Genomic DNA, 25431 nt, shown 5'->3' with positions numbered 1-25431 from the left:
AAACAGAGAAACAGGTACAGAAAGAGATTGAGCGACTTAGTAACAATCCCTGACCTTTGGTTAGCACTTTTACTTTGTGCGTTATGTTGTATCACATGACCTGATGCTCAGAGCAAAACTTTTGAGAGGTAGGAAGAGCAGATATTCTTTGACAAATGAAGACACTGAGGCTCAAAGACAAGAGTCACTTGCCTAGGATGGCACAAGTAGAAACTGGTTTCATTGGAACTTGAACTCAGGTGCTTTGATTCCCAACCCACAGAGCCTTTACTTGTCACACCACAATGCCTCTTTCTAACTTGAATACAGCGAAGAGCAGTGTAGCCATCTTGCCACTACCAACCAAAACTTGACTCAGGGTTCACTATGCAGATGCCTTGAAATCTAAGGAAAAAAATACTGTTGTATTGAAAAAAGAATCCATGCATCATTTTCAATGAAAAGAATCCATGTATCATTTTCAATGGTGTTCTATTAGTCCTAAGGCACTTATAAATAACTCATATATGAATAACCCTATAATTTCCATAATTATAAACACATGTACAAATGATAGCAGATTGAGGCAAGCTACCGGAAAGTATGTTTGGATTAAAATAGTTCGGATGGGAATATACATTATGCAACTCTCAGAACGCATATTAAAGAACAAACTTGGTTAAAGTATTAATACAAAATGGGTTTTAAAATCCTGATTTCCTGGGGCTTCCCTGGGGGCGCAGTGGTTGAGAGTCTGCCTGCCAATGTAGGGGACAAGGGTTCGAGCCCTGGTCTGGGAAGATCCCACATGCCGCGGAGCAACTGGGCCCGTGAGCCACAACTACTGAGCCTGCGCATCTGGAGCCGGTGTTTCTCAACAAGAGAGGCCACGACAGTGAGAGGCCCGCATACCGTGATGAAGAGTGGCCTCCGCTTGCCACAACTAGAGGAAGCCCGTGCACAGAAACGAAGACCCAATGTGGCCAAAAATAAATAAATAAATAAAATTTAAAAAAAAAATCCTGATTTCCTGTAACAAATTTTCTAAATCTCGTTTAAAAATTTAAAACATGATTTTTTTCAGCTCTCATAAACTTTTTCTTCTACCATAGAAAATTGGTTTTGCCCTTGGGAAACCAACGTTCTGTTAGTTAGCTTCCTTTTAAACATGATTTGATGATTAAAAGGCCTTCACCGTGGGAGCGATCGTGTGGAAGAATTTATGACCTCGGGAATTTGTATGTTCAAAGATATAACCTGGAGGAGAAGGATAACTAGGCAGGGCAGATTTCCTGTTTCTTTGGTGCACACTCGGGAGAGTACACGGTTACGTCATCAAATGGAATAGAACCCTTAAAGGGAACATTTACAGGTTTGCAACTCTCTGTTGGAATCAATTCATGTGGCACACAGTGAGATCTGAAAGTGCTCAAACCATCAAACTTTCCAGATGGGTTGGGGATCTGCTGCTCCTGCTTAATATTAATAAATCTTTGACAACAACTTTCCCATGCTGGAAAATCTTCCTTCATGGTGCTTTTTCCTTGGGAAGGAACACTGTTATTTTTTCTACGAGAAGCTGGCCTGATGGGAAGGAACAACACGTCTGGCCTCATATGGAACATAATCGATGTGGCTTGTGCTGTGTAATTGCACGATACCTGCGGGAGGGACATACTCTTGTACTTTCTTGACTTCGGGTGGTGGGATTTCCCATGGTTGAAAACTGTCACGGAATTCAGTGCTTCTTTCAAATTGAGCTCTGGTGTATGGAGGTCTGCAGATGTTTGCATTTTCACCAACAAGCCCCTGGAAGTCATATCAGTGAGTTGTGAGATCCTCAAAAGGTTGGTTGGTTGGTTGGCTTGTAAACTTCTTTTGGCCTCGCAAACTTGAATTCTAGCTGATGAGGTACGTAATCAAGGTGATGACTTGTATCACCATTAAAGGGGACTGTAGAATGTTTGACTGCAGGGCTGGGTTTAAAGCTTTGCCTAGGCTTTATCTCACAAGGTACACAGTCATCCTGAAATGTTGTTTCCAGATTTCACAGTAGGGGGATAGTAAGTTTGTTCTTGTTTATAAAGTTCACTTTTCTGAATGTCCCAAGCTCTATAATCATCTTGAAAATTAAAAAACAACAAAAAAAGAGCATGTATAAATACTGAAGAAAACAACCACCTTCTAAAAATCATGACTGACTTTTCTCATTGCCATCCTTTCATTTCTTTTAGAAATCTGAACACCAATCAAGTATGAAGTTTCACTGATTCCCCTCAGATTTACACTTTTTTCTTCACTTCCACTTTCCTTTCCCTATACTCCAATTCAATACGTGTAACTTTCCACTTTAAGATTCTTGTGATTACATCAGGGAATGGAACATCTGAGCCTGATTGTTGATAGTTTTTGAAAGCCAAGAAGGTTGTGTTTTGGGTGAAGACAGAGTTTAGGAGATTATGGTTGTGTTCCCAGGAACTGGTTGGGATTTTTGCTCTAACTTACAAAATGCTAAAGTAAAACATGAAATCCAGGGATTACCATAAAATCAAGGGCCCTGATGTGTGGGCAAAAATGATGTAGGTATTACTCCTTGCTTCGAAGGGACTCCTCAAAGAAGAGAAAATTTCAACTCCACTGTACCCTAGGAAGCCTACTGGACTCCCTGAGCAAAGACACAGGCTACAGGGTAACTGGTACTGTCCCAGAAAGATCACTGGCTTCAACTTTTCCTCTGGAGAAAACGGGCTTCAAGGCATTCCTGAATGATAAAGGGTCATCTAGAGGTGAGGGGCCAAAACTGAGTGCTTTCTAAAGTGTTAGAAATTGTACGTGGAATTTAGAAATGAATATCAGAGCTGAGTCTGGGATTTAGTGTTAAATACCTTAATTCTGCTTCTTGCAGCTTACCTAAACCACGCATGGAAAACTGAAGTGCTTATATTTCAACTGAGGGTTATTTAGGTTTTCCATTTCTAGATAAGAAAGGTGGAAAGCTGAGAACTACTACAGAATTGACTTCACCCCAAAATATGTATTTCTAAATACCAAAAATTAATTTATAAAAGACAGAAGATATACAAGATAAAGAATTGGAGTCTAGGCTAAAGTCCATGCACTGTTTATTGGAAAGGCCAAAACTCAGATGCTTGTTATGTGGATACCTCCTTTGAGGAGACAAATTCCTCAGCCATAGGCATTTCTGCCAAGATTGCCAGGTCTTCAACCAAATGATTACTCCCACCACCCTCAAGCTACAAATGTGTGAATGAGAGTGGACACCTGACCTAAGAGCAGGCAATCTGTAGGGTAGTAGAGACCTGGCAAGAAACAACTTGGCAAGAAAAGATGACCTGGGTCAAGCACATTCTCATTCTTGTGAACCTAAATTGGAAAATACGGAGCCAGATAAAAGTGGGAGAAGAATGTAAAAGGATGCCATGAAGCAGAAGTGGAGAGCTATGGTAAGTTGAAGACTTCACAATAGACTTGTAAGGAAACAGAGATGATACATGGTCAGGGGAGGCCAGTTAGTAGAATGGCAGTCAGAGAAGACGTGTAAAGGGAAGTGAAGATGCTGTGAGAGAAGCCATGTAGCTCATGGCAGAGATGAAGGGAGCAGCTCTTCCCTCAAGCTTCCTCTGTACCCGATAGCTTTCCATTTCCAGTTCACATAGAGCTTTACCATAAACTCGCTTTTTCTTGAGGCACCAAGAAGGAATCTCTGTTGTTTGCAATCTAAAGTATAAAATTACAGCACTATTTTTCAGTAACTAAAAGGAAACCATAGGATGTTATTGAAGACCTATGGTTCCCTATAAACATACAGGGAGAGCCTTTGTTGCCAAAATGTCTACAAGAAAATGATGTTAATTTCATGAGAGAAAAACAGAATATTTCTCCCTTAACAAACAACTTTGGTTTTCAAAAAGGAAGCAAGAATTTGGAGACTGAGAGACAAGGTTTGACAGCATGTATCAGCAAGAATATCAATTTCAGATAACTGCAGAAAACTGATTTGCCTCTCATAAATATTCCTATGCTCATATGCCTAGAAAATTTATTATTTGCTCTAGAATATTTATTAATAACATTCTATAGCAATGCCTTAAAACATCACAGTCTTTATTAACATCATCTATTCTTAGTATCTTATGACACTTATGGAAAGAAAATATAATGCCATCCACATCTAACAATGCAGTCTGCTCATTTGGCAGCTACAGTATTACCCTTGTTAGATAAGGGCAATCCAGTTGCCTCAGCTCATTCTTTTGCTTTCTAGCCACTAAAATCTAGACAGGAAGCTTGCTTTCTCCTGAACAGTTTTAAGTCCATGAGGTGCTTGCATGTGTTTGCTCACCATGAACATTTCTATGCGGAGCTCCATCTCCATCCTTATATAGCGAGCTGTTCTAGGTTCTTCTTTGAGGACAGAAGTCCTCAGCTGCATATGTGAGTTCTTTCAGTAGTTGGGACTCTGTTCCCTGTGTTGTCTTATGGCACTAAGGAATTGGGGCCAATTTTTATAAAGTCAGAGGGCTCTATCCTTTCTTTCTCAATCTACAGATCATCAAACGAGCCTCACAGTTTTACCCCTACCTATAAGCTGATGACTCCCAAACTTGAATCTCCACTCCAGACCTCCCTTCAAATCCAAACCAACATATCTATCTTCCTACTAGACACCTCTATACAGATGTACAAGAGGTAAACTGAAGTTTAGTATGCCCCAACTGAATTCACCATCTTGCTCAGACTCATACTCCCCACAAATAACACATCAACAAGAAAACACTATTTTGAATTTGGTATCTCAGGTAAAGGTTTCACCCAGCTAATCTTCTCTCCCTCACTCCCTTCTCCCTGTTTCAAGTCGTTTTCCAATCCTGTCAATTTTACTTCCTAAATTTTAATTTTTGCCTTCTTGAGGCAAACATGGAATGAACAGCAACCTGATGAAATCATCAAAGATAAGAATAAGGAAATAGAAGAAACAATAATGTAAAATAAGGTTCTACAGAATCTATGGTGAGATCCTTATTTTCATTCTTGATATCTGTAGTTAGCGTCTTTTTTTTTTTTTCTTGGTCAGTGTGGTTAGGGTTATTCAACTTCATTATCTTTTAACAGATTCAGCTTTTGGTTTCATCGATTTTCTCATTGTTCTTCTGTTTACAGATTCATTGATTGCTGCTCTTCATTATTTCTTTCCATCTACTTTGCTTTGGGCTTAATTTGCTCATTTTTCTAGTTTCATAAGATGGACTCTTAAGCTGTTAATTTAAGACTGTCTTCTTTTCTAATACAAACATTTCATGCTATAAATTTCCCTCTAAGCATTGCTTTAGATACATCTCATACATTTTAATATCGTATTTTTTCATTTTCATTAAATAAATATTTAGGGCTTTGTGGGCCATATGGTCTGTGTTGCAACTACTCAGTTCTGACACCGTAGCATGAAAGCAGCCACAGATAATACGTAAATGAATGGCATTGCTGTGTTTCCATAAAATGTTATTTTTGTGCAATTTATAATTTGTATTTGAAAGCTGGATATTGTGTGTAGCACAGTAGAGACTGGGATAAATAGTATTTATGTCCAGAAACGGATATACATCTTCACTTGCCAGGGCTTTAGTGAAGGGGGTTAAGTCAGCTCAATCAGCAGCTGAGCTAGATTTGGCTTTTGTTGTTGCTAGGCTTACCTTCAGCGTACCATCAGCTTTAAATTCCTTTGGCATTATCTTGTGCTTTGGAGCGGGGGGAGAGGCAGGCTGGTTTTCTTAATTTCTGCGCCATCCTCAGCTTTAGGCATTCTCTTTGCACCTGCACCTCAGAGAATGTCTCTCTGTAACCTTGCTTCTCTCCAATGGTACACTGTTGTTGCTTGTTATTCAGTGCTCAGTAATCTGGTGGGTGTGTGTGTGGATAGGGTGTTCCTCTGTTGTCCAGGTCCAGGCTCAACTCTTTTTTTAAAAAAATAAATTTAGTTATTTATTTTAGTTTTGGCTGCGTTGGGTCTTTGCTGCACACGGGCTTCCTTTAACTGAATTTATCTTTAGAATTTATAATTTAAGAATTTATCTTTACTTGGTTTTCAGAAGTTTAACGACAGTTGCCAGACGTGGCTTTGTGTTTATTCTGGGGTTGGTTGAGCTTCTTGAATCTGGAGCCTGATTACTTCATCAATTTTGGAAATTTCTTGACCATCACCTCTTTAAATATTTCCTGATTCTTCATAGTTCTCATAATGTTTTACTCTGTGCTGGATGTCATGTATAAGAAAACCACAGAAACTAAAATCGATGTTATTTTCAACAGAAGACAGCTTGCTCTTTCCTATGTTACGCAGGTAGGATATGGGGCAGGTCACCTTAATCCAGTCAGGAACTGAGCGCGGCTGGCATTCAGCGGCACCTTCAGTTAGACATGGTCTTCCTCTAGTTACAAGTTTCTCAAGGACAAGACCTGTGATGTGTTTGTGGTTGAGCCTTCATTTTAGTGGGACTTTCTCCCCTAAGCACCTGCTCCCAAGTGAGACTGTGGGATATTTCTGTGGGCTCTTTCTAGGCCAGTCCTCTAGCCCACCATGCCCCCTAATCACTCAGCAGACATCCCACAAGGAAAACCAGTCACACATCAGGGGTATTTACAGATTCCAGTTGGTCACACTGGCCTACATGTCAGTTGCTCCTTCCCCTAGGAGGGTCTCGCTGCTGATGCTACCCTAATCTTCAGCCTTGGCCTAGACTTGACAAATGCTCCCAGAGAAGTACACAGTTGGCCATCTCAACTTATCTAGGAAGGGCTCCCCTGTCTCTGTAATTTTAGTTCTTTGCTTCTATTTAAAAAAGGTTTTTAAAAATTTATGTATTTTTTTAAACTGTTTCAGTGGAAGTAATGGCTCTCTGCCATCTGCTATATCCTATCTGGTAGCAGAACTCAGAAATGTTAGTGGCTACCAGAAAAATGTTAAGTTCCTCAGTCTGACAACCAAGACTTCACAAGCTGATCTCAACCTACATTTTTGGATACACCAATCTCTCAGATCCTGAAATTCTCTGGTTCCCACCATGTTCACTGAACAACTCTCTTATTTTTCTGGCTTTATGATTTTTTTGCTCATCTCATCCTAGCTTTTAGGATATCCCTCCTCTTTCTATATATCAATACTTACCAGTCTGTGATGCATTCCCAGACTAGCCTGGAGTGATATCTTGCTTAGTCTAAGTGTTTGAAGCCCTAATTGTTCCATTAATTTTCTAGTGAATTATTCGCCCCTTCTTGTGATATCTCATATTTTTATTTCTCGGATGACTATTTAATTCTTCAGGCTATTATTGCTCTTTTTTATCATCTCAACTGTAAAGTTTCTAAATGTCAACAACCATGCTCAATTCAGATCTCTATTCCTTATAGTGCCCTGCACACAGAAGAGTAATCCCTAAAAAGTATCAAATCAAATACTGACCTATTTTCATTATCTACATTTTAATCTGAATGAATTTCTAAAGCAAGGCTGCTAGGGGTAGGTATGTTTCTGTCTAAGAGCCACCAGTTTCACAGAACCACATCTCCAGAATCTAGATGTCACCCTTCTCACCATCTTGTAGAGTTTTTCGTTTTTGTTTTTAATCATATCCCATTTCTGCCTTTGCTCTGTTCTCTAATTCTTCGGTGACAGTGACAGAGTCTCTTCACATTATGATTTCTCTTTAGCTACAGACCTGTCCTTCAGTAGGTATCTACAAAACCTGCAGTACAATCATCACGCAGAACGACGAATTATTCCCTTGGCCCTTAGTATTTGTTGTCTCATGCCTGAAAACCTGGAAATACAAGGATCACTTTTCCTCACTAGGGAAGATGAGGAGAGAGAAGGCCAGAAGGAACCCAGGAATCCTCAACATTGGATTACGGGAGTGGAAGTACAGGAATCTATAAGAAACCCAGGTAATGAGAAGCCAGAACTAGTGTTGGTGTGTATGTGTGTGTGTCATATGTAAATAGTCACAGCATCAAGGAATATCAGTATTGTTGTATTTTTAAATAGACTATGTGGGGAAAAAAAGAAAAAATCTTACTACGGTTGTTTAAAAGACCTAGTACAGACATTTCACCCATTATCTTTTATGTCAAATTATTACACAATACACTATCCCCTCTGCATACCAATAAACATATATCTTAGCAATTACTATATGCTATATTAGATTATAACAATATATTTGTTCACCACATGCATTGTCTTAAAAATGTGTGCTTTGTATAGATCTCCCTCCTGGGCTGACATATAGATCACAGCATACTGATACCATATACTTTAGTTACCCATTAAACTGGTAAGAGTGACATTTAAAGAAAAAGGATGTATTCAGTTATTACCGGTTTAAAGTATAAATCATTACTTTTATTGTGGATGGCATCACTCATACAAAAGGGCTTTATATTAGGACATACCCATTCAGTTATGTCACATATCTAGTGAAAAGGCTTTAAGCCTAAATATGCAATTACATTATTAACAAAAAAAATACAGAAAAAATATGAACAAGATAGCCTATTGTTTAAAAATAAAGGACCCCACTCCCTGCCAAAAAGTAACAGACTATTATATAATCAGATTGATTTTTGGAAAGAAACTGGTCGTACGTTGTACAGTCCTTACTCTTCCAAGTCAGTTGCCAGGAGGCAGAAGGTATTCCATGCTGGAAGTCTCGGAGGAGCAGGTTGCCTATGTGGTGCTCCAACACTGTCTCACTGGGTGGACAAGCCTATTGTATTCTGAGGTTCAGTATCAGGGACCATCTGCTAACAGATGCAAGCTTCACCCTCTATTCCAGCCTTTATCAGTATAAAGGGAGTATTTTGGTTCTCTACCTGCTAACTCTTTTGCTTTACCAGTTGGTTCAGAACTTGAATGGAGAAGAGGGTTGCTCTTTATTTGACTTTCTCAAAGGCTCCAGTATGCTCAGTAAAGTTTCAACTCATTCTGGGATGGAAGGAAAGGAACAGTACCGACTACATGTGGCATAATGTGACAGATATGACATATTGCTTGTTCAGTGGTATCCTTTGTTTTCATGGTTTGAGATAGAGAAAACTAATTAAGTGGCTGAATTTGGACAGGAATCCAGGTCTCCTAACTCTCCATCAAGCAAATAGTCTGTTTTTTTCTCACTATACAATACTACTTAGACAACAGAGAAAAAAGTTTTTTCTTAAGCCACGGAGACTTAAGTTTGGCAATGCACCAAAATCATGATTTGATGTTAGATCTCAAAGCTGGAAGTAAGTTTTTGCTTTTTGGCTCTTTAATTTTTGAAATGGCAAGTTACCTTTATAGGCTGGGACAGTATCCAACTTCCCTTTTTTAACTTGTCTCTCCAAAGGCTGAGCTATTGCCACACGCTGCACTCTACAAGAATTAAGATGCCGTTTGTAGGTAGTACCAAGATCAATCTCCCCCTGCTTTTGTTTATATTCTTCTGGTGCATGGTGAGGCTGTTTGACTATTTCATAAGGACGAGAATCCGACCTGAACTATATACATTTGAAACATAGCTTCACAGGTTCTTTTATTTCTAAGTATTTCAATGCAGTATTAAAATTTTCCAGACTTTTTTTTACTTGAAAAGTCTAAGAAGATATTAAAATGGTGATGGTTGATAAGCTACTTGAAAGAGATTATTGAATTCCTTTATGTCCTATCCAGTGACTACATATAAGAAAAATAAATGTCAAAAATCCTAGTTTTCAAAACAGCTTTACAATGGATCCTCAGTTAATTGGATCTTACATAAATAAAATCTTCAAATAATTGAATTTTTTCCTAACCTGGAAGGAAATCTTAGGTTAAAGATTTAATGAATCTGAAAACAATTTTAACTATATCGCCTGGGTCCATTTTGTCAAAATCCTTATTCATCCTATTAAAGACTCTAATAAACTATTTGGGCACGCTCTCTTCTTGAAGTCATGCTGTCTTTTTGCTCATCATTAAGTAATCAATTAAAGAAATAATTTATGTCTAAACTCTGGCCTTTAGACATGAATCATATTCATAGTGTTGATGTGGGTCTTATCCATCTTCAGATCCCCAGAAGCCCTTGCCAGGGATAGGAGTCATATGGTACCCTAGCCACCCTGGGCATTATATAACATTATGTGGCAGAGGTTGTACTGCAGACACTGAGGTTGTCTGGTGGGGTGGTGAGACCACAGACTCAGACTGATCAGACTACCTGGGTCCAAATCCTGGCTCTGTCATTCACCAGATTTATGATGTGGGGTAACTTACTCTGTCTATGCTCCAGTTTCCTTAGATATAAAATAGGACAATAATACCATCTACCTCATAGGGTTGTTTGAAGGACTGACAAATGCATGCATGTACAGCATACACATGAGTGTTTAGTACACAGTAAGGATGATATGTTAGCTCTACAAATTACTAAAAGTCTTCAAAATTGCTTTTTTTCTTTGGGACACTATGGACTGTTTCACTCATTGTATCATTTGTTTAAACCAACTTGTATTAATCAATATTTTCTGTATATGTCCATAAGCTCCAAAAACCAAAACTCACTGAATCCCTTCTCTAGTCACGATATAACCTCTTAGACTTGTTAACTCCATTTCCTCACCCCCATCAACCCACTTCAACCTGGTTTCCAGCACTGTCACTTCTCTAACACAGCTTGAAGGTGCACCATGACTTCTATGTGATTAAATCCACCAGACCTTTTTAGCCCTCATCTTACTTAACCTCTCAAGTCCTAATTGACATTATTGCCCACTCCCTCTATTTCTGAGAAATTCTCTCTCCCTGCCTTCCTCATTATTTCTTCTTGGTCTCCTACGCAGCTTCGCCCTCCTATAGTCAGTCATGAAGTTGGGCAGTTCCTCGACACTGGGGCTACCCACTCTCCTCTTCTCACCCAACGTTCCCTCCTGAGGACAACGCCTCTACTCCCACAGCTGCAATTACTAACTATATGGAAACACCTCTCACTCGTACGTCTCCACTCAGACCTCCTCTCTTAGCTCCGTACCAGTTTTTACAGTGGCCTGTTGGATATTCAGTGGTACCTCAAAACTTAGTATACCCCTAATCAAACTATTTCCCCCCAACAAATCTGGGCCTATTGGCTTGTTCCCTATTTTACTGACTGGCATCACCATCTCTTCAGCTGTACTCAGAAACCTAGGACTAACCCTTCACGCCTTACCTCCCTCCTACATTTTGTTCATCATCAACTCCTGTCAATGTTGCCTCTTAAATATCTCTTAAATCCGCTTTTCTCTCTCTCATCACCATTCCAAGCTTTCATAATAGCTCATTCAAATCAATTCAATACCTTCCTAAACTCACTTACTAGTTCTCTCTCCAATCTTTTCTTACATTGCACCCAAAGTAATCCTTTCACACATAAATTTGATCAGGTCATTCTTGCCCTCATCTCCCTAGCCTCTTCCTCACCTCTCTTTCGTACCCCCCTCAACAAACAAACATACAAACAAAAAACAAGAAAGAAAAGAAACTTTCAATGGCTTCTTATTGCTCTAAGGATACAGAAAAAACTGAACATGGCCTCTTTCACTAGCTTCAAATCACACTGTGCTTCCTCTTGCTTCCTCTGCTCCTGCTGGCCTTCTCTGACAATTTCCTTCTTTTCATGCTCCTTCCTGCTACATGCTGCTCTCTCCTTGGAAGGCACTTTCTTACAGTCTTAATCCAGTTAATTGCTTTACAGCCTTCAGATTTTAGCTCATTTTTCTCATTTCCCTGATAAAGTCAAGCCTCTTATTCTGGATCCGAAGTTACCTTGCGCCTATCCTTCATAGATTTGATCACTGTTGCAATTTTATACTTATTTTGAGTGATGTTTTTGACTGCCACCTTCACGAGACTGCAACGTCTGTGAGCACAGAGATCATGACTGTTTTGCTCACCACTGTATCCCAGGTGCCTAGCATAGCACCTGACACTTAACGAATGCTTATGAAATATTATTTAGTGGATAAATAATAGTAGAAATCCCATACCTCTGCTTCTCAAGACATCTGAGTTGTTCTTTGCTCTTCCCAAATACCAGCTAGAGAGGAACAGGCTAAAACGCAATCAGGAAGTAGAGAGGACAGAGAAAGCTTAGAAGTCTTAGTTTCTCTAGTAAGATTAGTTAAGAGTTAGAAAGTTTACCTCCAAACCCAAAGCAACTTTCTATGGAGAAGTAGTAAAGGGTAAATGCACTCTTCATCTGATATATCCTAAAACATTTGACATGTCTGGAATCATACTTTCAGGGCAGACTTCCTGCCAACTCTGGCAATCATCTACTGTGCTACAGCTGTAATGCTATAAAGGATCAAAAGTCCGGTACAAGTCCAGACATCTGCTCTTTACACAGTCTCTTCTTATATTATAGAAAAGTATAGAACAGAATGACACGATTCTTTGTTTGTACAGATGAATCAGCTGCTTTCTACTGCCTAGCCAACATGGTCACCATGAGGGAGTCAAGCAAGAGTTCCAAACCCCTCGAATACGGCTCTTGGAAATACTGCTAGTTCCCTAGTCAAACTATGAAGAAAAGATCTAATGTTTTAGTAAGTGGAAAGATGATGATTTAAGAAATGGAAGTTTTACTTTTGTTGGCATATTTGAACCTTTTGGGAGTTGGGACATTTCTTTTTTTATTTTATTTTATTTGTTTACTATTACAGGCTACTTGAACAAGGCAACTGAGAAAGCCCAGAATTGAAAAGCAATTGCCTTTTAAAGAAAGATGTGGCAGGTTAAACTTCCCTGGTTTTAACACTTCGAGTTGGTTAAATGCAAAATCTTTATTCAATAAATATGAATAGTGTGAAATTTATTTCAAATTTCTGTTATGAATCATTAAGGCATCAAGAAAGAAAGGAATAGGAGCTTCCCTGGTGGCACAGTGGTTGAGAGTCCGCCTGCCAATGCAGGGGACACGGGTTCGTGCCCCGGTCCAGGAAGATCCCACATGCCGTGGAGCGGATAGGCTCGTGAGCCATGGCCGCTGAGCCTGCGCATCTGGAGCCTGTGCTCCACAACGGGAGAGGCCACAACAGTGAGAGGCCCGCGTATCGCAAAAAAAAAAAAAAAAAAAAAAAAAAAAGCATATTCCTGGGATCCACTTCATTGTCTACTGACTATTTTAGGTGGAGCTCTGGAACCTGCAATTTTAACCTTTCTAGATGATTCCAAATCACACCAAAGTATGAGGGAAGTAACTGGAATCACCAAAGCACTGCAAGAGTTGTCTGAAATGTTAAAGGTATAAGTACTGCAGTAAAAGTTTGAAGGTCTCCACCTTTGCTAGGTAAGTAAAATAAACTCTATCTGAAATGAAAAGAAAATGGATAGCACTAAAAATTAAAGTTGTTACAGAGCATTTCAAAAACCCTAAATTATAGAAAGCTGATGTATGAGTTCCTGGAAAGCAAGAACCTCTCTTTATTGATAATTTTACACTTAATGCCTAAGACTGTACCTTGAATACAGTGTACACATTAAGAAAATAGAGAAAAGAACCCATTGAACTGACAAAGATCAAAAAAGCTGAGTCCAAACGAAAAGTTTAGGCTTAAATGGACTTTTTTGTCTTTCACACACTGAGTAAATAGTGAGTGCCTACTATGAGCTAGTAGGCATTGTAACAGGTTTCTGGAAATAGAATGCTGAGGTAAGAACAGACATAGTTCCTGCTTTCATGGAACACTGAAACTAATCTAATGATAAATAATAGGCAGATGCTTTGAGAACTTACATAGGGGACCTTTACCTAGCCTGAAAACTGGATGAGTGTCAGTGAAGCCTTTTCAGAGTGATAACTGAGTTAAGAGCTATAGGTTGAATAGGCATTAATTAGGGTAAAGAGGCAGGAAAAATTCCACGCAGGTAACATAGTATCTTGGAAGGCTCTGTGACAAGAGAAGCCTGGTACTTCCAAGAAATGAAACATGTCCTATGAGATGTAACCGTAAGAGTGCAAAGGGCATTACAGTGAAAATAAATCAGAGAAGAAAGCAGGGAGCAAACAATGAAGGGATTTTGGTATACATTAAATATAACGGGAAAATATAACAGCAGTTTTAGCAGGGAGGTGACACGATTAGATCTGCATTTTAAAAAGGTCATCTTACTCAACATCGCTAAGTATTTAGAGAAATGCAAATCAAAACTACAATGAGGTACCACCTCACACCAGTCAGAATGGCCACAATTAAAAAGTCTATGAATAAAAAATGCTGGAGAGGGTGTACAGAAAAGGGAAGCCTCCTGCACTGTTGGTGGGAATGTAAGCTGGTGCAGCCACTATGGAAAACAGTGTGGTAGTTCCTCAGAAAACTAAAAATTGAATTACCATATGATCCAGCAATCCCACTCCTGGGCATATATCCAGACAAAACTCTAATTCAGAAAGATACATGCACCCCTATGTTCATAGCAGCACTATTCACAATAGCCAAAACAGGGAACCAACCTAAATGTCCATCGACAGATGAATGGATAAAGAAGATGTGGTACATATATACAATGGAATACTACTCAGCCATAAAAAAGATCAAAATAATGCCATTTGCAGCAATATGGATGTGACTAGAGATTATCATACTAAGTGAAATAACTCAGAAAGAGAAAGATAAATACTATGTGGTATCACTTATATGTGGAATCTAAAATATGGCACAAATGAACCTATCTACAGCACAGAAACAGATTGACAGACATAGAGAACAGACTTGTGGTTGCCAAGGGGGGTGGGGGATGGGGAGGGATGGACTGGGAGTTTGGGATCAGCAGATGTAAACTTTCTTTTCTTTTTCTTTTTTTTTTTTTAATTTATTTTGGCCGCACCAGGTCTTAGCTGCAGCATGCGGGATCTCCAGTTGCGGCATGCAGGCTTCCCAGCTGCGGCATGTGAACACTGAGCTGTGGCACCCACGCGGGATCTAGTTCCCCGACAAGGAACGGAACCCGGGCCCCCTGCCTTGGGAGCACAGAGTCCCACCCACTGGACCACCAGAGAAGTCCCAACAGATGTAAACTATTATATATAGGATGGATAAACAACAAAGTCCTACTGTATAGCATGAGGAACTATAGTCAATATCCTGTCAATAAACCATAATGGAAAAGAATATAAAAAAAGAATGTCTGTATATGTATAACAGAGTCACTTTGCTGTACAGCGGAGATTGGCACAGCATTGCAAATCAACTATACTTCAATAAAAAAATAAAATAAAAAATAAACAGTACATAAAAAGGTCATCTTGGCTAAAGTTAGAAAACAGATCAGAGATGCAAAAGCTAGAGTAGATACAAACATAACCATTAGGAAGCTGCTGCATTCCTCTAGGTTCTGGTCACAATGGAAAACAGATAAACACAAGAGATTTTAGGAGGTTAACAAAAACAATCAATAGAACTTTTTATATATCCCCTTTCCTTCTCATTTTTCTCATTTAACTTAATTCTCATCTTTCTGTTTTCCTCAAGTTGTGACTCAACTAGTCAACTGGTTCAACTTAAATCAACTAAATAGTTTAAAGAGTTTAAAACAAAAACACCTTATTAAAACCAGAAGAGTGGGACTGGGATTGACATATACACACTCATATGTATAAAATGGATAACTAATAAGAACCTTCTGTATAAAAAATATAAAATAAAATTCAAAAATTCAAAAACCAAAAAACCCCAGAAGAGTGGGGAGAAAAATAGGTAAAGCAAACAGTTTCTTGATACTTACTTAAATGTTGTTATTCCTTCCATTTTACAACGATATGCTGGAAATTCTTCCTTGGGCTTCAGACTCTGAGGTGGAAGAACACTGCCATACGTAGGATAGTTTTCCAAATATTCAGCTGTGGGACAAGACAAGTCAGAATTTTCATAAATCCTTGTGGTTTCATGTGGGCAATGATGTCGCCTATGCAAACATAAATAACTTATCATAGTTTAACGCACATGAGCAATTGTATATACACATTGCAGAGAAAACGATATTCTGAGATAGATGGTTGTTTTGACTGATATAGTGAAAGAAACAGACATTTGAAAAGATTTAGTTACATAGTATGAAAAAAAAAAAGATTCAAACAGCAAGATGAAAAAGTAGCAGATGCAGGTCAAAATTTCCCTGAAGTGGTCTCTTTGACAATCTTGATCCTCCTAAAGAGAGGCAATGTATTGAAATATTAATGAGTTTGTTCTCCTTGGTTTTTTCCCCTCCTTTATTTCAAGCAGGTAGTCAGGACCCTGACATTTCCTTCTTGTAGGACTTTTGGAAGGGCCGAGGATATAAGCTGCCTGAAGTCAACACGTTCTCCTGTCTTTTTAAACACAATTCGTGAAGAGATGAAATCAGATGTCCTGCTGGAAATGAGGTCCTAAGAGGAAACAGGTGGTCCTGAACTGCAAAAGAGGGAAGAGGGGACGATTCCCCAGAGAGAGGAAGGAGGTAGAAGATGAGGGGGAAGGAGTTCTTAGAAGAGCAGGCGTCTTTGCCCCATTCTATCAGTGATCCAGGAGGTGGCCGGATATCAAGAGTTGGTTAGGTGGAACCCTACAACAATGGCTCCCAGCTTTGCCAAGATTCTTGTACCTCAAACATAAACTTCAAAGCAGCGGTGGCACCACTCTTGAAGGGATTATGTGAACTCCAGCAAGAGACATTTCAGTGGGAAGCATTACCAATGTTTAAAGCCCAGAGAAGACTCCTCTTGCATTGGCAATGCCTCTGCTCCCTGGACCGTTTTACTGCTTGGGAAAAAGGAAGCCTTCAACATAATGAAGACTGAAATTTCCTGACAGCTGGATGGGAAAGGAACTTAGGTTGGATAGAAATTAATTTAAAGATTAGAAAAAAAATTAATCAATTTTTTTGGCCATCAGGGTTTTCACATATGAATCAAATCCTCAAAGGCTGACTTATCTTCTAATCTACATCCAATTAGTAATTAAAAACAACATTTACCATGAAACTACGGGGAAACTGCTTTCCATCACCATGTGAAGTGTTTTTCCTTTGGAGGGGATTACAGTACGACAGGATTGACATATTCATAATATTTATTTAGCAAATAGTCGTCTAATCCCTGGGTCAGCAAGGAAGCTGAGGAAGGAGATGACTGCTTACAGCTTAGGCAGGGCTCACTGACCAATTCTGGGTTTCAGGAGACTACCTACTACCTTTTCAGTCCGTCAGATCCCAAAGGAAAGCAGTCTGGATGGGACTGGGAACGGGAATATGGTTAGGCGGGGATGGAAAGCTAGGAACAGAAGAAAGCCTAACACAGGTCGAAAACTCATAGACTTGCACACCGTTCTACTCTCCTTCCGTTTCCTTTTATTTATTTATTTTAAATTTTGTGGGCATAGGGGCTTCCCTGGTGGCGCAGTGATTGAGAATCTGCCTGCCAATGCAGGGGGCACGGGTTCGAGCCCTGGTCTGGGAAGATCCCACATGCCGCGGAAAAACTAGGCCCGTGAGGCACAACTACTGAGCCTGCGCGTCTGGAGCCCGTGCTCAGCAACAACTGAGGCCGCGATAGTGAGAGGCCCGCGCACCGCCATGAAGAGTGGCCCCCGCGTGCCGCAAATAGAGAAAGCCCTCGCACAGTAACGAAGACCCAACACAGCCAAAAATAAATAAATTTAAAAAAAAATTTTGTGGGCATACACTCTCCCCGTCGGATCAGGTCTCCACACTTGGCAGCCTGACATCCAGCCGCTGCTACACAGGTGTATATCATCCGCCTGGCGCCACAGCGTTTCAGTTTGCGCCCGTGGATAGGAGCTGACAAAGCAGAACTGCTTAACCCGCGGTAGCTGGCGGGTGAACAGCGAGCATCTGCGGACTCGGGGATAAGTGGGACGTCGCTGGGCCCGCGTCCTCCACCTTGGCAGGGCGGCCACTCTGAGGGCTCCGTTCCCCGAGACCCCAGCTCGCTTCCAAGCCCCGGCCGCCGCCACACCGGCCGTTTCTTACCCGCAGGTACAAATCTGACACAGACACCAGGTCCTCATGCTCCCGGCTCGCGGGACCAGCTCCACAGCTTCTCCGCAGCCGCAGCTTCTTCAGCTCCACCGCGCCGGGCTCAGTCCAGGTAACCGGCGGGGCGCGCGACTAACGGATGCTCCGCCTACTTCCGGCGACGCCAGAGACGCAGGCGGGTCAAAGGTCGTGCGTTCTCAGCCCCGCCCCCGGCGCGCGGGCGTAAGGTGGACGCGGAGGTCAGGGGGCTTGTGATACGCGTGGTGTGGTCGGCGCTGTGATTCGAGCTGGGCTGGCTGGGCGGCGGCAGCCGGTAAGTGCGGGCCCGCAGGCGTCCGGGCGTCCTCTTCCGCCAACTCCAGGCAGTGGGGGTCCCGGGTCGCCGCGGCGGCAGGGAGTGGACGGAGCTAGGAACGAGCCCGGGCTGAGAGCGGCTGCCGTGCGAGGGTAGTGTCTGGGCCGGCCCGGCCGTTTCTCAGTGCGGACCCGGGATTCTCAAAGAAAAAGGAAGTGAGGATAAAGGGAATGTAGAGTTGAGGGTTTGTTTTTTCTTGGTTTCCCCAGTGTGGAAAGGAATGGAACACGTTCAGTACACCTGCACGTGACCCCAAAATGTAGTCGGGAAGCTGGGTGTTTTACCTCCAGTGAAAGCAAGTGGGAGTAATAGGAGAGGCTTGGAAAAGGATCGAGCAGGGGAAGAGAGAGATGTCGGCATCTTCTCTCCCTCCTGCATAAGACCCTTCCAGTATGTAATCACTGACCTGGAGAAATAATGCCCGAGTACACAGTACGGGGCAGAGTTCCAGGTGTCACTGTGCACCCAACCCCCACGAGCTTTGTGATTCATCGCAAAGGGCCGATCCGGAAGGATGAGTAAACTCCGCAAGTACAGTCGTGGTACAGTATTTGTTGAAGTGCTCAAATTGGACTTGGGCCTGGATGGGTCTGTCCCTTCAGTAAGCATCCGTTGGGTTATTACTTTAAGGGACTCGAGAAGTCTTGTCAGCTCCCAGCAGTAGACACTTTTATCTTTTAACGCCCCGATCTTCAGCCATTTGTAATACATGTTTACCTATTAGTCACAGGAAATAAGTGACCATGGTGCTGAACAGTTTGGATAAGATGATTCAACTCCAGAAAAACACGGCTAACATCAGGAATATCTGTGTTTTGGCTCATGTTGACCATGGTAAGAATCCTTTCTAAATGGCTTATTTTCAGTAATTAAGGGGGTGTGTCTCCACACGTGTCAGTGGAGTGATGCTGTGGGCAGTTGAGAGTGATGCTTGCTAAGTGGCAAGTCTTATTTCCTTTAAAACTTTGCTGTGGGAGGAACACAGCTAACTGGTGATTGTTATTCTTCTATGTAGTATATTTTGTTGTCTTTTAAACGAGAAGTTGAGTTTTTTAGTATTTGTCAAGTATTTTGAAATGGCTTTGTAATATAATACGTCTGTAGCCTTGACATAATGTCCTCAGAACCTGTGTTATGTGATTCTGTTTAACTCGTCCGATGTTTATTGAACATCTGCTAAGTTTGAGGTATTTTGCTAGCTATGTCAGAAGGTAAGGATTTATGCACAGGGCACCAGCGCAGCTATATAGAGAGGTGATTTGGGGGTTGAGGCAGCACAACGTGAGGCAGGCAAAAAGTAGACTCTAAGGGTTGAGAGAACTGGAGGGTCGGGAAGCTAGTAATGGGTTAAGAAAAGGGCTTTATAACAGTGTTAGAGATGACCCCCCGGACGGGTGATTCAAGATGGCAGATGGGGGCACACATTTCAAGTGGGAATAATGTCAGCAAGGGGAGAATGAAATGTATGTGACCAAAGCACGGGACATGAGAGGGGGACAGGGATGCATGGCGCTTAGCTTCTCACAGACATTGCTTTCATACCACAGCATTGCCTCTTGCTAAGCCCGCGCTTGGTTTCAGACTCCTTCTTAGTTCATGTAGCCACAGCAAAGTGATAGGATTGGGAGTGTGAAATAAAACCTATATACCATCCTGAAGGTGAGGGAGTAAGAGAGAAAAGTGAAGAGGTAGGCTGGGCTGTATCTTAAAGAGCCCTTCATGCCAGCTAGGCACAAGGATATGGGTTAAGTGCTCCAGCTCTGGAGTTAGACAATCTGAGTTCAAAACTCCATTTCAAGTTACTTTGCCTTTTTGAGCTTCAGTATACAGCCTCTGTGTACTGGAATAAAAACCAAACCTACCTTATAGCATTGTGAGGATTAAATGATGATAAGGAGAAGCCCTTGGCAGGTACATGCTTTATCATGAAGATGATCATTGGCATTTATTATTAGGTAATAGGGACACATTGGGAGAACAGAATAAAGCAGGGATGTTGTAATCAAATAGTACTTTAGTAAGAATGCTCCGGTGAGAGTGTTTTGGATGGATTGAAGGACAGAAAAGAGGTTAGGTGGCTATTGCCATTGGTAAAATAGTTGAAGTGAAGTAGTTACGGGAACTAAAGGGAGAGGTGATGGATCACTTTGTAGGTGAAGGCAACTGAGAATGAGTTTTGTATACAAATCTGGTGGCTAACCCTACCCCATGAGTTTCTATAATTATGCTGCTCACGTTTTGAGGACATGATGTTTGACAAAAGTATTTTTTTTGCTTTGTGAATTAAATCATGCGGCAAGTCAGTGGCACGTGTGTGTACAGCAAATTACTTTAAAATTTACCATTTAAAAGTATGTTAAGATAATACTATCCTAGAAAACCTGTGATTCATTTATTCATTCAACAGATAATTCATTGAATGTTTCTTATATGCCAAGCCTTGTTCTGGTCCTAGAGATACAGTTGTGAAGAAAGCAAAGTCGCTGCTTTCTTGACACTTGCATTTGGGGGGATATATGCTCTCCGTACTTAGAATGTTCTACTCCATTGGAAGCAGGAAAGTGATGCTCTAGGGTTATATGCTAATACATAATATTTACATGACAAGCACGTAATACAGTATTAAAGGTCCAAATGGGTACTTGAGTATCATAAGAATTTCTTTTATTATTAGAGTAGATTCCTGGGTTTATGTTTGGATACTAGGTAGCATTGGTCACTGCAGTGTAGCTGATGCCCTCCATTGGCTTGCAAACAGTAGGAGATATGGGTAAATTTCATGAATTTCTTTGCCAAATGGGTATCTTCTTCAGACAGTTTAACTGGCCAAAGCCAGCTGAGGCCATACATGAGGAAATATGGCAAAAGATAATGTTCCATTGTTTTTTGGTGATGTTTTACCCAGTATATCATCCAGAGGAAAAAATGATTGCTGTGCTATCCTTTTGTCACGCTGAGCTATCAAGAGTTTAAGTTTAGGGCTTCCGTGGCGGCGCAGTGGTTGAGAGTCCGCCTGCCGATACAGGCGACACGGGTTCGTGCCCCAGTACGGGAAGATCTCACATGCCGTGGAGCGGCTGGGTTCGTGCGCGTCCGGAGCCTGTGCTCTGCAGCAGGAGAGGCCACAAAAGTGAGAGGCCCATGTACCGCCCCCCCAAAAAAAAAAAAAAGTTTAAGTTTATACGCCTGGACACAGTTATGGATATCTGATGACTGATGTAATAGTTACAATAAACTTGATCAAATTCTTCGTCGGACAGATTTGAGTACTGTACAAGTTGTTTGTCAGACGTTTTATATTTTGATTGGCACAGTGGTTTTTCTTATCACTTAAGAGTCTGTGCACTTTGCTCTGTGTAAATTATGCCTGAATTAAAAACATTTTTTCTGTCCTTAAAAATAAATGTTGCTTGACGGATTTTAAAGTGAGGTTGATCCGCAGGGTTGGCGATACAGATTACAGCACTGTGGAGTGCTGGAATCTGTGTCCTTCCAGATGACGTTTTGTTCAAAGTTCTAATTAAAATGCCTGTTGTATCTTGCTTCACTTAGTAGAGGTAAACAGGAAATATTTGCTAAACCAGTTCTATGGTTAGTTGTTAAATTTGTCGATACAATCTACCTACTTCACCCTTTAAAAAAAAGAAATCAATTTAAATTAATATTGTTACTTTAACAGGAAAAACTACTCTGGCTGACTGTCTTATATCTAGCAATGGCATTATCTCCAGCCGCCTGGCAGGCAAGGTATGTTATATTTGATATATACTTGCATTTCAGTTAGTATTAGCAAATCTACAATGTGATGAGTCCTTAGTTGTGTTCTTAAAGATCGAAAAAGTATGAAGCATAGTTCATGCATCTAAGAAGCTGCCAGTCCATTTAGCAAGATAAAAGAGATCGTTGAGAAAAAGTTATTTCTATATTGCTTTATGTTACTTTATATGAATATTTTATAAGTGCAAGAATGAGTTTTTGCAACCAATCATTTGATAACCTCGCATGATTGTGGAAAATTTCACAGGTGGAAGAGATGCTTCACGGTGGGAAATAATGTGGATAAAATGCATGACGGCTAATTTGTGGGTTGTGCTTGATTTGAGTGGAACGTTTGCCTATACTGAGAGAGCAAATGGTGCAGGTAGAAAAAATGTATCAGATTACAAAGACGTTGAAGGCTAACCTAAGTACCAAAGGAAGGCTTCTGAAGCTTGAGGGTCATGACGAAGGAAGATCATGTTTTAGGAAATGAAATGATAGAGACCTTTGTTTTTAACTGTGAACTGAAAGAAATTGGAATAATTTATTTGTAGTAGAAAGATAGAGATGTTCCTCCCTTCAGTGAATTTACGATATAGTCAGTAGGATTTATCAGGTGACTGGTAATATAGAGAAGAGGAGGTAGAGAAGCAAAATTGAATTAAAAAAGTAGACCTAAGAGACTGAAGGAAGACTTGGGCATTTGAGGCACGTTGGGTGGGGAACTGGCCGAAGATACTGTCTATAGAAGGCTAAAAAAACTGGGTTGAATGAAATAATAAAGTGCTTTTATTTTTCCCAGTTGAGAAGTGAGAAAAAGTACAATAACTCTAAAGTGAGTAGATGAAAGGAAATAATAAACCATAAATTAATGAATTAGAAAAGATCAATGAAGCCACAGTTTGTTCTTCAAAAAGATTAATACAGCTAACAAATATGATACAGTGATGGTGGACACGTCATAGTACATTTAAAGATTGAATCCTAATGTAAGCTATAGACGTTAATTAATAATAGTGTATTGATATTGGTTCATTATTTGTAACATGTACCACACTACGCACTAATATAAAATGTAAGTAATAGGGGGAACTGTGTGTGTAGGAGGAGAGGGGATGCTTGGGAACCTCTTTACTTTCCAGTCAGTTTTTCTATAAACTTAAAATTGCTCTAAAAAGATAAAGCCTATTAAAAAAAATACTAGCAATGTAAACAGTTTGTGATTGTCTTGCATTACAACTGATAAAAAGTTAGAAATTGATCAGGAGAAAGGAAAGGTGGAAGAAATAAGTGGTACTAGGAAAGAAAAATGTTGCAGAGATTAAGAAGGTAATAATGGGACATAACGAACAACTTCATGGCAATACGCCTAAAAGTTCAAGTATTTAAAACAAAAATCCAAATCAGTCCGTTTTAATATTACATTTTAATTCATTGGGAAATACGGATGCATATGTTGCATTTTTACAGTTAAGGTACATGGACAGCAGAGAGGATGAACAGGTCCGAGGGATCACTATGAAATCCAGTGCCATTTCACTACATTATGCAAAAGGTAAATCGATCTGTGTTTTAAAGAACAATGGTTTTGTATCTTTTGTGTCCTTCTTTCTCTTCCTGAATTAGTTTCAGGCCTCAGGTTTTTTGCTTTACATTCCACAAATTTCATTCTGGCCTTTCCAGATGATCTGTTGTCAGATCAGAGTCAGGCTGTCCACATTTGAGTACAGACGGGGACCTCTGACTGGCTTGAGGGCAGAAGAACTGGCAGCTCACACTTGTCCCCATCCACTCAGGTGATTGTATAGATTTCTTCAGAGGGAAGGTCTGGAGTCTTAGGACCTTGCTGGTTCAGCCTTACTGTCCCATTTCCTTGCTAGGTCCTCCTTCTGTCCTATGGCCTGCCTATTAGATCTAGAGTCTTATTTACTTGACTGTGTACGCATTGCCATAATCACTATAGTTTTTATCCCCAGATCAGGATGCCATTTTTTTTGTTGTTGTCTTTTGTTATTTTGTTTTTTGCGTTATGCGGGCCTCTCACTGTTGTGGCCTCTCCCGTTGTGGAGCACAGGCTCCGGACGCGCAGGCTCAGCAGCCATGGCTTACGGGCCCAGCCGCTCCACGGCACGTGGGATCTTCCTGGACCGGGGCACAAACCCGTGTCCCCTGCATCGGCAGGCGGACTCTCAACCACTGCGCCACCAGGGGAGCCCCAGGATGCCATTTTGACAGTAACACTTCTAGGGATTTATCTGACAGAAACAGTCATACAAGCACATGAGATATATGTTCATTGACATTCACTCAAAAGTTTGTAATAGGGAAAATAATACCAACAACCTTACATAGTTAAGGAAAATAGTTAAGTAAACTGATACATCCATGCTGTGAAATGCTGTTCAGCTGTTCAAACAACTGTTTGACCTATATGTAATTATATAAAAAAGGTAAAGTAGGAGACAAAAAGCAAGTTGCAGAGTAAATACTTATAAGATATGAATGTGTTTTAGTAATAAGAATATATTATGTATATAGATAAAGATGTCTGGAAGGACACATACCAGAACCTTAACTGTAGTTATTAGTGGCTGGATTATGTGAAACTTACACGTTTCAAAATATTTATTTTGCACTGTTTGGAAATTTTACACAAAATGTGAATTTTTATAACTAGAAGAAAATAATAAAGCTATATTTCATTTTCCTAATGGACTGACCTGTGATTTATCCTTCATATCTCTGGCACTGACACCAAGGGTTGTACTATGTGGGACATGACTGTTCTCTTTGAGGTCAGTCTTACAGTGTTTTTGAACTAAACCAGTTTTGAAGCTTTTACGTACATGAATTCCCAGTGTTTAGTATTTAAACTGATACCTTATTTTTTAAAATCTACCTCTCACCTTTTAGACGTTGTCATTCTGTGATCCAGTGAATGGGTCAGTGGTCAGTTTATTTCTTTTCTCTCCGTATTTTTATAGAGTTCAAGACATTTGTAGCCTTCCTTTCTCCACACTCATTAGTCTGTTTTCATTTGAAGATTACTTTAGTGTCAATTTTAGTTGCTCTGTGGACTTTGTCTCCAGTTCCTTCACCCCTTTTTAAACCATTTTATTAAGGTTTACTTTATGTATCATGACCTTCAGTCACTGCAGTTCCCTTTTGTCTTTGTGGTACAGTGTTGCAGGAAAATGGCTATAGGTCCCAGGGAATTGAATGGTCTAATCTTTATTTTGTTGAACTGTATGACCTTGGGTAACTTGCTCTCAGACTGTCCTAGATATACTTTCTTGAT

The 25431-nt window shown here is 40.5% G+C and overlaps 2 protein-coding genes across 4 annotated transcripts in view; one reads left to right on the top strand and one right to left on the bottom strand.

Annotated features, from left to right (window-relative positions):
- Positions 1–1159: 1159 nt before the first annotated feature.
- SAXO2 (stabilizer of axonemal microtubules 2) lies at positions 1160–18167 on the bottom strand. Its single transcript, XM_030878483.2, is given in 8 exon segments — positions 1160–1255; positions 1257–1574; positions 1576–1842; positions 1844–2015; positions 2017–2101; positions 9324–9523; positions 15773–15952; positions 18014–18167. Coding segments are annotated over 8 exon segments (1356 nt in total). The 5' UTR covers positions 18052–18167.
- A 61-nt stretch (positions 18168–18228) lies between these two features.
- Positions 18229–25431, top strand: part of EFL1 (elongation factor like GTPase 1) — a 136295-nt gene continuing 129092 nt past the window's right edge. The window contains exons 1-4 of one of the 3 annotated variants that reach the window (XM_030878478.2): positions 18229–18332; positions 19099–19208; positions 22054–22121; positions 23604–23688. In XM_030878478.2, coding sequence (XP_030734338.1) covers positions 19118–19208; positions 22054–22121; positions 23604–23688 — 244 coding nt within the window. In that variant the 5' untranslated portion in view covers positions 18229–18332; positions 19099–19117. Of the gene's footprint in view, positions 18333–19098; positions 19209–22053; positions 22122–23603; positions 23689–25431 lie in introns of those variants that run through there. The other 2 variants (XM_060293775.1, XM_060293776.1) reach the window with 2 other exon arrangements.

The sequence above is a fragment of the Globicephala melas genome, chromosome 2 (assembly GCF_963455315.2).
Source record: "Globicephala melas chromosome 2, mGloMel1.2, whole genome shotgun sequence".
NCBI lineage: Eukaryota > Metazoa > Chordata > Mammalia > Artiodactyla > Delphinidae > Globicephala > Globicephala melas.
The sequence above is the reverse complement of the archived record's forward strand: the minus strand, read 5'-3'. Positions and strand labels throughout refer to the sequence as shown.